The sequence below is a fragment of the Coregonus clupeaformis genome, chromosome 19 (genome assembly GCF_020615455.1).
Source record: "Coregonus clupeaformis isolate EN_2021a chromosome 19, ASM2061545v1, whole genome shotgun sequence".
Taxonomy (NCBI): domain Eukaryota; kingdom Metazoa; phylum Chordata; class Actinopteri; order Salmoniformes; family Salmonidae; genus Coregonus; species Coregonus clupeaformis.
Genome location: NC_059210.1, coordinates 29575358 through 29588592, shown reverse-complemented (window position 1 = coordinate 29588592; position 13235 = coordinate 29575358). Strand labels below are relative to the sequence as shown.

The 13235-nt window shown below is 45.0% G+C and overlaps 1 protein-coding gene across 2 annotated transcripts in view; it reads right to left on the bottom strand.

The window, feature by feature from the left end:
• Window positions 1-5437: 5437 nt before the first annotated feature.
• LOC121531327 (solute carrier family 66 member 2-like) overlaps window positions 5438-13235 on the bottom strand; it is a 104591-nt gene continuing 96793 nt past the window's right edge. For both annotated transcript variants that reach the window (XM_041836558.1, XM_041836559.2), the window contains exon 5: window positions 5438-6011. In XM_041836558.1, the coding sequence (XP_041692492.1) occupies window positions 5837-6011 (175 nt within the window). In that variant the 3' untranslated portion in view covers window positions 5438-5836. The remainder of the gene's footprint in view (window positions 6012-13235) is intronic.

The following is a 13235-nucleotide window of genomic DNA, read 5'->3' as shown; positions in this document are numbered from 1 at the left end:
ACACCTGTCCACAACCTCAAACAGTCACACTCCATACTCCACTATGGCCAAGACCAAAGAGCTGTCAAAGGACACCAGTAACAAAATTGTAGACCTGCACCAGGCTGGGAAGACTGAATCTGCAATAGGTAAGCAGCTTGGTTTGAAGAAATCAACTGTGGGAGCAATTATTAGGAAATGGAAGACATACAAGACCACTGATAATCTCCCTCGATCTGGGGCTCCACGCAAGATCTCACCCCGTGGGATCAAAATGATTACAAGAACGGTGAGCAAAAATCCCACAACCACACGGGGGGACATAGTGAATGACCTGCAGAGATCTGGGACCAAAGTAACAAAGCCTACCATCAGTAACACACTACGCCGCCAGGGACTCAAATCCTGCAGTGCCAGACGTGTCCCCCTGCTTAAGCCAGTACATGTCCAGGCCCGTCTGAAGTTTGCTAGAGTGCATTTGGATGATCCAGAAGAGGATTGGGAGAATGTCAGATGAAACCAAAATATAACTTTTTGGTAAAAACTAAACTCGTCGTGTTTGGAGGACAAAGAATGCTGAGTTGCATCCAAAGAACACCATACCTACATAACTGTGAAGCATGGGGGTGGAAACATCATGCTTTGGGGCTGTGATTTTCTGGATTTTTTTCCTCAATTTGTCTGTCATAGTTGACGTGTACCTATGATGAAAATTACAGGCCTCTCTCATCTTTTTAAGTGGGAGAACTTGCACAATTGGTGGCTGACTAAATACTTTTTTCCCCACTGTAGTTTGCATAGTCAACTTACACACAGCTCTGACGCTGTCACGCCCTGGCCGTGAGAGGCCTGTTGTCCTTAGTTGGTTTGGTCAGGGCGTGAGTTTCTATGTTATATATTCTATGTTTACGTTCTAGTTAGTCTATTTCTATGTTGCAGTTCTAGGTTGTGTGTCTATGTTTGGCCGGGTGTGATTCCCAATCAGAGACAGCTGTCGCTCGTTGTCTCTGATTGGGGATCATACTTAAGTAGCCTGTTTGCCTACCTTAGTTGTGGGATCTTGTTTCCTGTTAGGCTGGTATGTGTATAGCCCTTTGGACTTCACGTTACGTTGTTTTGAATGTTTATTTGAATTAATAAACATGTACGCTTTTCACGCTGCACCTTGGTCCGACCCGTCTCTCAACGTTCGTGACAGAAGATCCCACCACAAAAGGACCAAGCAGCGTGCCCAGAAGGAGCAAACGCCTGGTACTCAACAGGAGCCTACGTTGGTAGATGTCCTCCTCGGTTGGGGGAAAATCACTGAGGAGGAGGCCGTCCGTTACGGTAAGGAAATGAAGGAGGAAGCCCGGGTAGGAGAGGATCAATGGCGACATCAACGAAGCCGGCCGAAGAGGAAGCCCAAGAAGTAGCCCCAAGAAAATGTTGAGGGGGTGCTCACGGGGTGGACGACGAGGCAGCAGGAGGCCGGGAAAGGGCTGACTAGTGAGGAGGAGGCCGCTATTTTAGAGGTCCTCCAAGACCTGCGGAGCGAGAGAGAGGAGCCCCGACCACTGCACCCAGTGGGGTTCCAGTTGGAGTCCCTACGACCATGGGAACAGGAATGGGAATAGTTTTACACTGAGGAGTCGGAGGATGACGACGATGAGTTTCTGTTCCCTAAGTCGTTGGGGCTCCCGGATGAGTCCTCACTGGAGGAGGATTGGGCGCGGAGAGAGAGGGACTGGAACAGTCGTACATATCCAACGCCAGTTCCCAGCCCGGTATGTCCTGTGACTGCTTCTCGCACCAAGCCAGTAGTGCGTGTTCCCAGTCCGGCACGGTCCGTGCCTGCTCCTCGCACCAAGCCAGTGGTGCGTGTTCCCAGTCCGGCACGGCCCGTTCCAGGACAGGAACACGCACCTAAAATGGAGTCAGCAGGTACAGTCGGTCCGTCCAGATCTTTGGAGGAACGTATCCAACGGCAGGCGAGCAGGATCCAGGCTCTCGGCAGCGCAATGGAGCGCGTGGTGAGTAGATTGGAGCGATGGGAGAGAGGTGGCGTTTCTACACCTCCTCCAACCACACAACTCACCCGACCTCCAGCGACGGTCCCCTGCAGGGAGCACTTTAGCGTGTCAGTGCCCATTCTGGGGCCGGCAACCAGCCCAACTACAGTGTTGGAAACCACCTCTGCGTCGGTGCCCAGGGTGGGCACGACATACAGCCCCGTTTTGGAGCAGGAGCTCCTAAACGTGTCGGTGCCCAGTCTGGGGCCGGCAACCAGTCCTACTACAGGGCTGGAATTTTCCTCTGCGTCGGTGCCCAGGCTGGGCACGGCGTTTAGTCCTGCTACAGAAATGGGGATGGATACGGGTGCGGAAGTTTGCTCCACTCCGGAGCCAGAGCAATCCGCTCCACCGGTGCCTGATCCAGCTCCGGTCAGCGGCTCCATTCCGGAGTCAGAGTATTCCGCTCCACCGGGGTCCAGTTCTGCTCCGGTCAGCGTCTCCACTCCGGAGCCAGAGCAGACCGCTCCACCGGTGCCCAGTCCAGCTCCGGTCAGCGGATCCACTCCGGAGCCAGAGCAGTCTGCTCCACCGGTGCCCAGTCCAGCTCCGGTCAGCGGATCCACTCCAGAGCCAGAGCAGTCCGCTCCACCGGTGCCTAGTCCAGCTCCGGTCAGCAGCTCCATTCCGGAGCCAGAGCAATCCGCTCCACCGGTGCCTGATCCAGCTCCGGTCAGCGGCTCCATTCCGGAGCCAGAGCATTCCGCTCCACCGGGGTCCAGTCCAGCTCCGGTCAGCGGATCCTCTCCGGAGCCAGAGCAATCCGCTCCACCGGTGCCTGATCCAGCTCCGGTCAGCTGCTCCACTCCGGAGCCAGAGCAGTCCAGTTCGGTACGGCCCGTACCTGCTCCCCGCACCAAACCAGTGGTGCGCGTTTCTAGTCCGGTAAGGCCCGTGCCTGCTCCCCGCACCAAACCAGTGGTGCGTGTTCCCAGTCCAGCCCGGCCCGTTCCTGCTCCTCGCACCAGACATGAGGTGCGTGTTCCCAGTCCGACCCGGCCCGTACCTGCTCCCCGCACCAAACCAGTGGTGCGTGTATCCAGTCCGGTAAGCCCCGTACCTGCGTCCCGCACCAAACCTGTGGTGCGTGTATCCAGTCCAGTACGGGTCACCAAGCCCTAGCCTGTTTGCCTACCTTAGTTGTGGCAAACCCTATTTGACCTAGTTAGTTTGTGTGTATGTATTGATATGTAGCCTACGTGTGCCATTTTTAAATGTATGTAGTTCTGTCCTTGAGCTGTTCTTGTCTTGTGAAGGTAGGAAACAACATCTCCACTACGCTGATCCTCAACACAGGGGCCCCACAAGGGTGCGTCCTCAGCCCCCTCCTGTACTCCCTGTTCACCCATGACTGCGTGGCCACGCACGCCTCCAACTCAATCATCAAGTTTGCAGACGACACAACAGCAGTAGGCCTGATTACCTACAATGACGAGGCAGCCTACAGGGAGGTGAGGACCCTGGCAGAGTGGTGCCAGGAAAATAGTACCATCTGCACAACGCATCACCGGGGGCACACTGCCTGTCCTCCAGGACACATACAGCACCCGATGTCACAGGAAGCCAAAAAGGACTTCAAGGACATCAACCACCCGAGCCACGGCCTGTTCACCCTGCTATCATCCAGAAGGCGAGGTCAGTACAGGTGCATCAAAGCTGGGACCGAGAGATTGAAAAACAGCTTCTATCTCAATAGCCATCACTAGCCGGCCTCCACCCAGTACCCTGCCCTGAACTTAGTCACTGTCACTAGCCGGCTACCACCCGGTTACTCAACCCTGCACCTTAGAGGCTGCTGCCCTATGTAAGTAGACATGAAATCACTGGTCACTTTAATAATGTTTACATACTGTTTTACTCATTTCATATGTATATACTGTATTCTTGTCAATGCCATTTCGACATTGTTCGTCCTAATATTTATATATTTCTTAATTCCATTATTTTACTTTTAGATGTGTGTATTGTTGTGAATTGTTAGATACTACTGCACTGTTGGAACTAGGAACACAAGCATTTCGCTACACCCGCAATAACATCTGCTAAATATGTGTTTGTGATTAATAAAATGTGATTTAATGTTCTGTATTATGTCATGTTTCATATTCTGTGTGTACCCCAGGAAGAGTAGCTGCAGCTTTAGCAACAGCTAATGGGGATCCCAATAAAATACCAAAACCTTGCCATGCTCCTGAGTGGCACTGGAGAATGCCCATGGCTAAAATCAATTTATGCTGAAACGCACACACACTGACACACATATACATACACCACCGTTCAAAAGTTTGGGGTCACTTAGAAATGTCCTTGTTAAAATAACATCAAATTGACCAGAAATACAGTGTAGACATTGTTAATGTTGTAAATGGCTATTGTAGCTGGAAACGGCTGATTTTTAATGGAATATCTACATAGATGTACAGAGGCCCATTATCAGCAACCATCAGTCCTGTGTTCCAATGGCACGTTGTGTTTGCTAATCCATGTTTATCATTTTAAAAGGCTAATTGATCATTAGAAAACCCTTTTGCAATTATGTTAGCACAGCTGAAAACTGTTGTGCTGATTAAAGAAGCAATAAAACTGGCCTTCTTGAGACTAGTTGAGTATCTGGAGCATCATCAATTGTGGGTTCGATTACAGGCTCAAAATGACCAGAAACAAATAACTTTCTTCTGAAACTCGTCAGCCTATTCTTGTTCTGAGAAATGAAGGCTATTCCATGCGAGAAATTGCCAAGAAACTGAAGATCTCGTACAACGTTGTGTACTACTCCCTTCACAGAACAGCGCAAACTGGCTCTAACCAGAATAGAAAGAGGAGTAGGAGGCCCCGGTGCACAACTGAGCAAGAGGACAAATACATTAGAGTGTCTAGTTTGAGAAACAGATGCCTCACAGGTCCTCAACTAGCAGCTTCATTAAATAGTACCTGCAAAACACAAGTCTCAACGTCAACAGTGAAGAGGCAACTCCGGGATGCTGACCTTCTAGGCAGAGTTGCAAATAAAAAGCCATATCTCAGAGTGCCCATTTTAATATTTTATTTTTATTGGCCAGTCTGAGATATGGCTTTTTCTTTGCAACTCTGCCTAGATACTCAACTAGTCTCAAGAAGGCCAGTTGTATTGCTTCTTTAATCAGCACAACAGTTTTCAGCTGTGCTAACATAATTGCAAAAAGGTTTTCTAATGATCAATTAGCCTTTTAAAATGATAAACTTGGATTAGCAAACATTACATGCCATTGGAACACAGGACTGATGGTTGCTGATAATGGGCCTCTGTACGCCTATGTAGATATTCCATTAAAAATCAGCCGTTTCCAGCTACAATAGCCATTTACAACATTAACAATGTCTACACTGTATTTCTGATCAATTTGATGTTATTTTAATGGACAATTTTTTTTAATTTTCTTTCGAAAACAAGGACATTTCTAAGTGACCCCAAACGTTTGAACGATAGTGTATGTCTATATTTCATCTTAAAAACACACGAGGTACACAGTGAAGGAGTCATCAGTCACAGAGTAGCCCGTCGATTCATTCAAGCTGCCTGTAGAGCCGGTAGAGAGTGACTGATGGACACACACTGCATGGCTGCTCTACTGCCCTTCAGTAACTAGCACAGCAAATGACCCATGAAGACAAATGACTGGCATCAAATAGTAAAACATACACAATACCTCTCTGGTATTCTCCATCTAATATATCTATTTTTAAACATGGTAAGGCACACAAGGTTAGGTATAAGTCTTTGATTAAGAGCATTGGTGTATTAGAGGATGATGAGAAGGTCATAGGGTTCATCCCAGTTTGACCCTGATGTCCTGGTCATAATAGAGCACCTGCAGTAGGATGGCCATGTCTATAAGGATCTGGACTGCCCCACACACCCAGAACTGGGACGGGCTGTCGTTCATCACAAAGTATGTTGTCTTGAAGATGTCTCCAGCAGTCCACAGCAGCACCATCTTCACACTGATACAAGAGAGACAAGGAGAAAGAAAAAATAAATATGTAGCAAGCTATGACAAAGAACAACAATTATCCACCATTTTATTCATTTAAGTTTATTCATTTCCCTGTATATAGCCATGTTACTTTTACTCATTATTCACTGTGCATTTATTCCTCGTGTCACTATTTATATTATTTATCTTATCTTTAACTCTTCATTGTTAGAAATTGACCCATAAGTAAGCATTTCACTGTTAGTTTACACCTGTTGTCTACGAAGCATGTGACAAATAAAATCAAATGTAGATGTGATCCACATTTGGGAGAACATCTGTTGTATACACGTAACGATAGGCTCAACAATAAGCTGATGCCAGGACTCAACAATACCACTGTTTCATTACTGCAATCTGAAATCACTACACAACAGAACGTTTGAGACGAGTAAAAGAGAACAGCAGATAAACAATCAATGAACAGAGTAAAGTGGCCAGCAAAACAATGATTGATCAGGCAGAGCGCTGCATAGACATCAGCAGTGCAGGCTAATACCCTCAAGTGGCGCACAGCAGCTATCTCCACATGAGCTCAGACAATACTCTACTTCACTAAAGTTTCAACAAAACTTATTGAAATAACATTTTGAGTGAGAATGATTTCCATTGTGACAGAGAATGTGACAGGGTTCAACTGAAGACAGACTGCTGAAAAGCAATTTTCAAACCTTTATTGTAGAGTGATTCTATAGATTTGTTTACGGTGAGTTTCGCCTGAGTCCATGTTGTCATACAGAAGGATATTTGCTAAATGATCATTGTGTGTAAATAATGTAAGTGCAGTTTCAAAGGGTAAACAGTTTCTTATTAACTTAAAACAGCTGAGACTTGCTTTCACTGTTCTGCTGATTTTTTTCTCATGTTTATCAAAATTAAGCTGAGAGTTGATTCCAAGATACTGTATTTAACATCAGAAACCTGCTTGATTCACTCTCCTTTGATCATAATGTTGAGTGATTCTACCATTGGCTGTTTTCTGGAGGAAAAACAAATCACAGAGGTCTTATTTATGTTCAATGTCAAGCATGTGTTATCAAGCCATTCTACAATTGAGTACATGTGTATATGCTTAGAGGTTTATATGGGTTGAAATAAAGGTGAGAGTTTGTGTATGTGGACACATCTATAGCATACGATGTGAGGTTGTATACAGACCAGGAAGAATACCTTCACTGTATACGAATGTGTAGGTCAGCATACAGTACCAGTCAAAAGTTTGGACACACCTACTCATTCCACGGTTTTTCTTAATTTTTACTATTTTCTACATTGTAGAATAATAGTGAAGACATCAAAACTATGAAATAACACATATTGTAATAACCAAAAAAGTGTTAAACAAATCAAAATATATGTTATATTTGAGATTCTTCAAATAGCCACCCCTTGCCTTGATGACAGCTTTGCACACTCTTGGCATTCTCTCAACCAGATTCATGAGGTAGTCACCTGGAATGCATTTTGATGAGCAGGTGTGCCTTCTTAATGCGTTTGAGCCAATCAGTTGTGTTGTGACAAGGTAGGGGGGAATACAGAAGATAGCCCTATTTGGTGAAAGACCAAGTCCATATTATGGCAAGAACAACTCAAATAAGCAAAGAGAAATGACAGTCCATCATTACTTTAAGACATGAAGGTCAGTCAATCCAGAAAGTGCAGTCGCAAAAACCATCAAGCGCTATGATGAAACTGGCACTCATGAGGACCACCACAGGAATGGAAGACCCAGAGTTTCCTCTGCTGCAGAGGATAAATTCATTAGAGTTAACTGCACCTCAGATTGCAGCCCAAATAAATGCTTCAGAGTTCAAGTAACAGACACATCTCAACAACTGTTCAGAGGGGACTGTGTGAATCAGGCCTTCATGGTCGAATTGCTGCAAAGAAACCACTACTAAAGGACACCAATAAGAAGAAGAGACCTGCTGGGGCCAAGAAACACGAGCAATGGACATTAGACTGGTGGAAATCTGTCCTTTGGTCTGGAGTCCAAATTTGAGATTTTTGGTTCCAACCACAGTGTCTTTGTGAGACACGGTGAGGGTGAACGGATGATCTGCGCATGTATTTCCCACCGTAAAGCATGGAGGAGGAGATGTTATGGTGTGGGGGTGCTTTGCTGGTGACACTATCTGTGATTTATTTAGAATTCAAGGCACACTTAACCAGCATGACTACCACAGCATTCTGCAGCGATACGCCATCCCACCTGGTTGTTTTTCAACAGGAGAATGACCCAACACACCTCCAGGCTGTGTAAGGGCTATTTTACCAAGAAGGAGAGTGATGGAGTGCTGCATTAGATGACCTGGCCTCCACAATCCCCCGACCTCAACCCAATTGAGATGGTTTGGGATGAGTTGGACTGCAGAGTGAAGGAAAAGCAGCCAACAAGTGCACAGCATATGTGGGAACTCTTTCAAGACTGTTGGAAAAGCATTCCAGGTGAAGCTGGTTGAGAGAATGCCAAGAGCGTGCAAAGCTGTCATTAAGGCAAAGGGTGGCTATTTGAAGAATCTCAAACATAAAATATATTTTGATTTGTTTAACACTTTTTTGGTTCACCTCCTCCATGCTTCACGGTGGGAACCACACATGTGCAGAGATCATCCGTTCACCTATTCTGTATTTCACAAAGACACGGCGGTTGGAACAAAAAATCTCAAATTTGGAATCATCAGACCAAAGGACAGATTTCCACCAGTCTAATGTCCATTGCTCGTGTTTCTTGGTCCAAGCACGTCTCTTTTTCTTATTGGTGTCCTTTAGTAGTGGTTTCTTTGCAGCAATTTGACCATGAAGGCCTGATTCACGCAGTCTCCTCTGAACAGTTGATGTTGAGATGTGTCTGTTACTTGAACTCTGTGAAGCATTTATTTGGGCTGCAGTTAACTCTAATGAACTTATCCTCTGCAGCAGAGGTAACTCTGGGTCATCCTTTCCTGTGGTGGTCCTCATGAGAGCCAGTTTCATCATAGCTGTTGATGGTTTTTGCGACTGCACTTGAAGAAACTTTCATGTATTGACTGACCTTCATGTCTTAAGGTAATGATGGATTGTCGTTTCTCTTTGCTTATTTGAGCTGTTCTTGCCATAATATGGACTTGGTCTTTTACCAAATAGGGCTATCTTCTGTATACCACCCCTACCTTGTCACAACACAACTGATTGGCTCAAACGCGATAAGAAGGAAAGAAATTCCACAAATTAACTTTTAATAATAATAAATAATATGCCATTTAGCAGACGCTTTTATCCAAAGCGACTTACAGTCATGCGTGCATACATTTTTTTTTTTTTGTGTATGGCTCACATGAGGACCGCCACAGGAATGGAAGATCCAGAGTTACCTCTGCTGCAGGTACCAGCCTCAGAAAGTTTAACAAGGCACACCTGTTAATTGAAATGCATATTTATTTTTTATTTAACCTTTATTTAACCAGGTAAGCCAGTTGAGAACAAGTTCTCATTTACAAATGCGACCTGGCCAAGATAAAGCAAAGCAGTGCGATAAAAACAACAACACAGAGTTATATATGGCATAAACAAAAACGTACAGTCAATAACACAATAGAAAATAGTCTGTGCAAATGTAGTAAGTTATGGAGGTAAGGCAATAAATAGGCCATAGTGCAAAATAATTACAATGTAGTATTAACACTGGAGGGATAGATGTGCAGAAGATGATGTGCAAATAGAGATACTGGGGTGCAAATGAGCAAAATAAATAACCATGTAAATAACAATATGGGGATGAGGTAGTTGGGTGGGCTAATTACAGATGGGCTGTGTACAGGTACAGTGATCGGTAAGCTGCTCTGACAACTGATGCTTAAAGTTAATGAGGGAGATAAGTGTCTCCAGCTTCAGAGATTTTTGGCTGTGTAAGGGCTATTTTACCAAGAAGGAGAGTGATGGAGTGCTGCATTAGATGACCTGGCCTCCACAATCCCCCGACCTCAACCCAATTGAGATGGTTTGGGATGAGTTGGACTGCAGAGTGAAGGAAAAGCAGCCAACAAGTGCACAGCATATGTGGGAACTCTTTCAAGACTGTTGGAAAAGCATTCCAGGTGAAGCTGGTTGAGAGAATGCCAAGAGCGTGCAACGCTGTCATTAAGGCAAAGGGTGGCTATTTGAAGAATCTCAAACATAAAATATATTTTGATTTGTTTAACACTTTTTTGTTTACTACATGATTCCACATGTGTTATTTCATAGTTTCCATTACACGCTTGTTTGAAATAGGACAAATATAAGCACCCCAAAAATTACTATAATAATATCGACAGGGCTGTAGTGGAGCGGGTCGAGAGCATAGAGTTCCTTGACGTCCACATCATCTAGGATTTAATCCAAGGAGCCTCACCGTAATGACTGCGCGTTTGAGCTACAGACTTCTGGGTTATACCATTGGATTAGTTTGTAATTAACAGGGGCTGAGCTACAGCGGTGTTTGTGAGACAAGGGTAGATCTTGAAGGGGCACAAGTCTTTTTTACGTTTTTTTTTTTATGGTTTGAGCTACAAACTATTAAAATCTATCTATGAAAAGCTGAGACTCTCAAGAACACACACGTTTTGCTCTATGATGCTCACAAGCTACACAAGATCTGTTAGAAGGTAAGCGGCTCTTCAACATAGAAGATCATAGGAAATCCCAGGACAAAGTGTCTATATTGGATCCTTCTATGTGCTTCTATGCCCACATAAAACAAATATGTAAAATATCATTTTTCAATCTTAAAAACATTGCCCGGGTCATACCATCACTCTCCCAGCCAAATGCAGAGAAACTCATCCACTCCTTCGATTTCTCTCAGATCAACTACAGCAATGCGCTGTCTGGTGGCCTCTCAGCCAAATCACTACAGAGGCTCTCAATATTAGGAATGTGTTCCTAATGTTTGGTATACTCCGTGTACAGGATCGACTTCAAAATTCTCATGCTTGTATTTAAAGCCTTGAATGGATTGAGCACCACCTACGTCTGCGACCTCATCTCAATCAGTGAACCACCTCACACTGCCTCAAGTCCCCAAAACACGTCTCCAAACTATGGGGGATTTTTACTCCCCAATTTCATCATATCCAATTGATAGTTACAGTCTTGTCCCATCGCTGCAACTCCTGTACGGACTCAGGAGAGGTGAAGGTCGAGAGCCGTGTGTCCTCCGAAACACAACCCCGCCAAGCCACACTGCTTCTTGACACAATGCACGCTTAACTCGGAAGCCAGCCACACCAATGTGTCGGAGGAAACACGTACACCTGGCGACTGTGTCAGCGTGCATGCGCCCGGCCCACCACAGGAGTCGCTACAGCGCGATGAGACAAGGACATCCCGGCCGGCCACACCCTCCCCTAACCCGGATGACGCTGGGAAAATTGTGCGTCGCCTCATGGGTCTCCCGGTCGCGGCCGGCTGCAACACAGCCCGGCATCGAACCAGGATCTGTAGTAATGCAGCCTTAGACCGCTGCACCACTCAGGAGGCCTTTAAATCCCACTTATTTTTCATTGTCCTAGTCCCAATCTAAAATGTATTTAGCACCTAGCCCACTATTGCTATTTTATCTGCCTTGATTGTAAATGTATTTTGTTTTTATTGTATATCTTTTTTTTTGTAGTAGGGTTGGACGTTAGCCAGATTCTCATACCATCTTACCGTTTCTGTACCATTCCGGGGTATACAGTATTACTGAGTGTGTACACAAGGGCCGCTATTTTTGACGCAGAAAACAATTAAGGAAACAGGGATCTTGATCCAGGAGGGGATTGAATGTCTCTGCTGTAACCAAGAAGCTTGATCTTGACATCTAGCCACTTAGCTAGTAAGTTAGCAAACGAAATGCATAGCTGGAGCCCTGAACTGGATATAATTTATTTGACACATCTTAGATTTCTTATAGTTATACTTAACTTATAGTTAGAAGCAGTGGCGTAGCATGCACCCCCACAGCACCCGCAAGACGGGGGTGCCCCCAAACCCCCCCCAAAATGTATATTTTGAAATACCCTGGTATACCTTATATCGCCCAAGCCTACTCAGTAGAGCTTTGCGATAACTAATGAAAATCACTATACAAATTAAATGTATTATACTATATAAGTTCACATAGTTGCTGGCACAAACTCCAAACTCTACACAGTTGTTACTGCCTAGTTGGATATTAATTTCCCAGTGAGCAAACAATTTCTGTATTTACAGCATTCATATAAATACATTTATATCAGGTTTTTGCTTTGGCGGACCTTATTTTATTTTATTTACATTTGTCAATAAAACTCATGAAACTATTTATGTCAAATTGTTGTGTGTTCTACTTGTAGCCCTGGTTGTCCTGAAAAGAAAATGGTAAAATACTTAATTATGAGGCTAAATATAAGGGCTGGACATGTAGATAAATGAAAAGCCGATTTTTGCTGGGGTCTTGGGACTGATAGGGTGATGATGGTCCACACACACAGTCATGAAGAGGGCACGACAGCACCTCTTACCCTAAGGAGGCAGAATAGATTTGGCATGATCCTCCAAAAGGTTCTACAGCTGCTACATCGAGAACATCTTGACTAGCTGCATCACCGCTTGTTATGGCAAATGCAGCACCCTCAACCGCAAAGCGCTACAGAGGGTGGTGCGGACAGCCCAGTACTTCACTGGGGCCGAGCTCACTGCCATCCAGGACCTCTATAGGCGGTGTCAGACGAAGGCCCGGAAATTGCCAAAGACTCCAGCCACCCAAGCCATAGAATGTTCACTCCGCTACCGTCCGGCAAATGGCACTGGAGCATCAGCTCTCGGACCAACAGGCTCCGAGACAGCTTCTACCCCCAAGCCATAAGACTGCTAAATAGTTAATTAATGGTTACCTGGACTATCTGCACTGACCCCATCTTGCACCGACTCTATACACACACACACTCATACCGACAACACAAACACGCATACCAACACAACACAAACACACATACACATTTTTACACTCATATGCTGCTGATACTCTGTTCTTTATTTTACTTGTATTATAATCTATCCTGATGCCTAGTCACTTCACTCTACCAGTCAAAAGTTTTAGAACACTCCTGTTTTTATTGAAATTGAAGCAGTTCAAGTCCAGTGAATACCTGAAATCGTACAAAAGTAAGCGGTAAACTGCCAGAGGTTTTTTAAAAAAGTTTAAGTTACT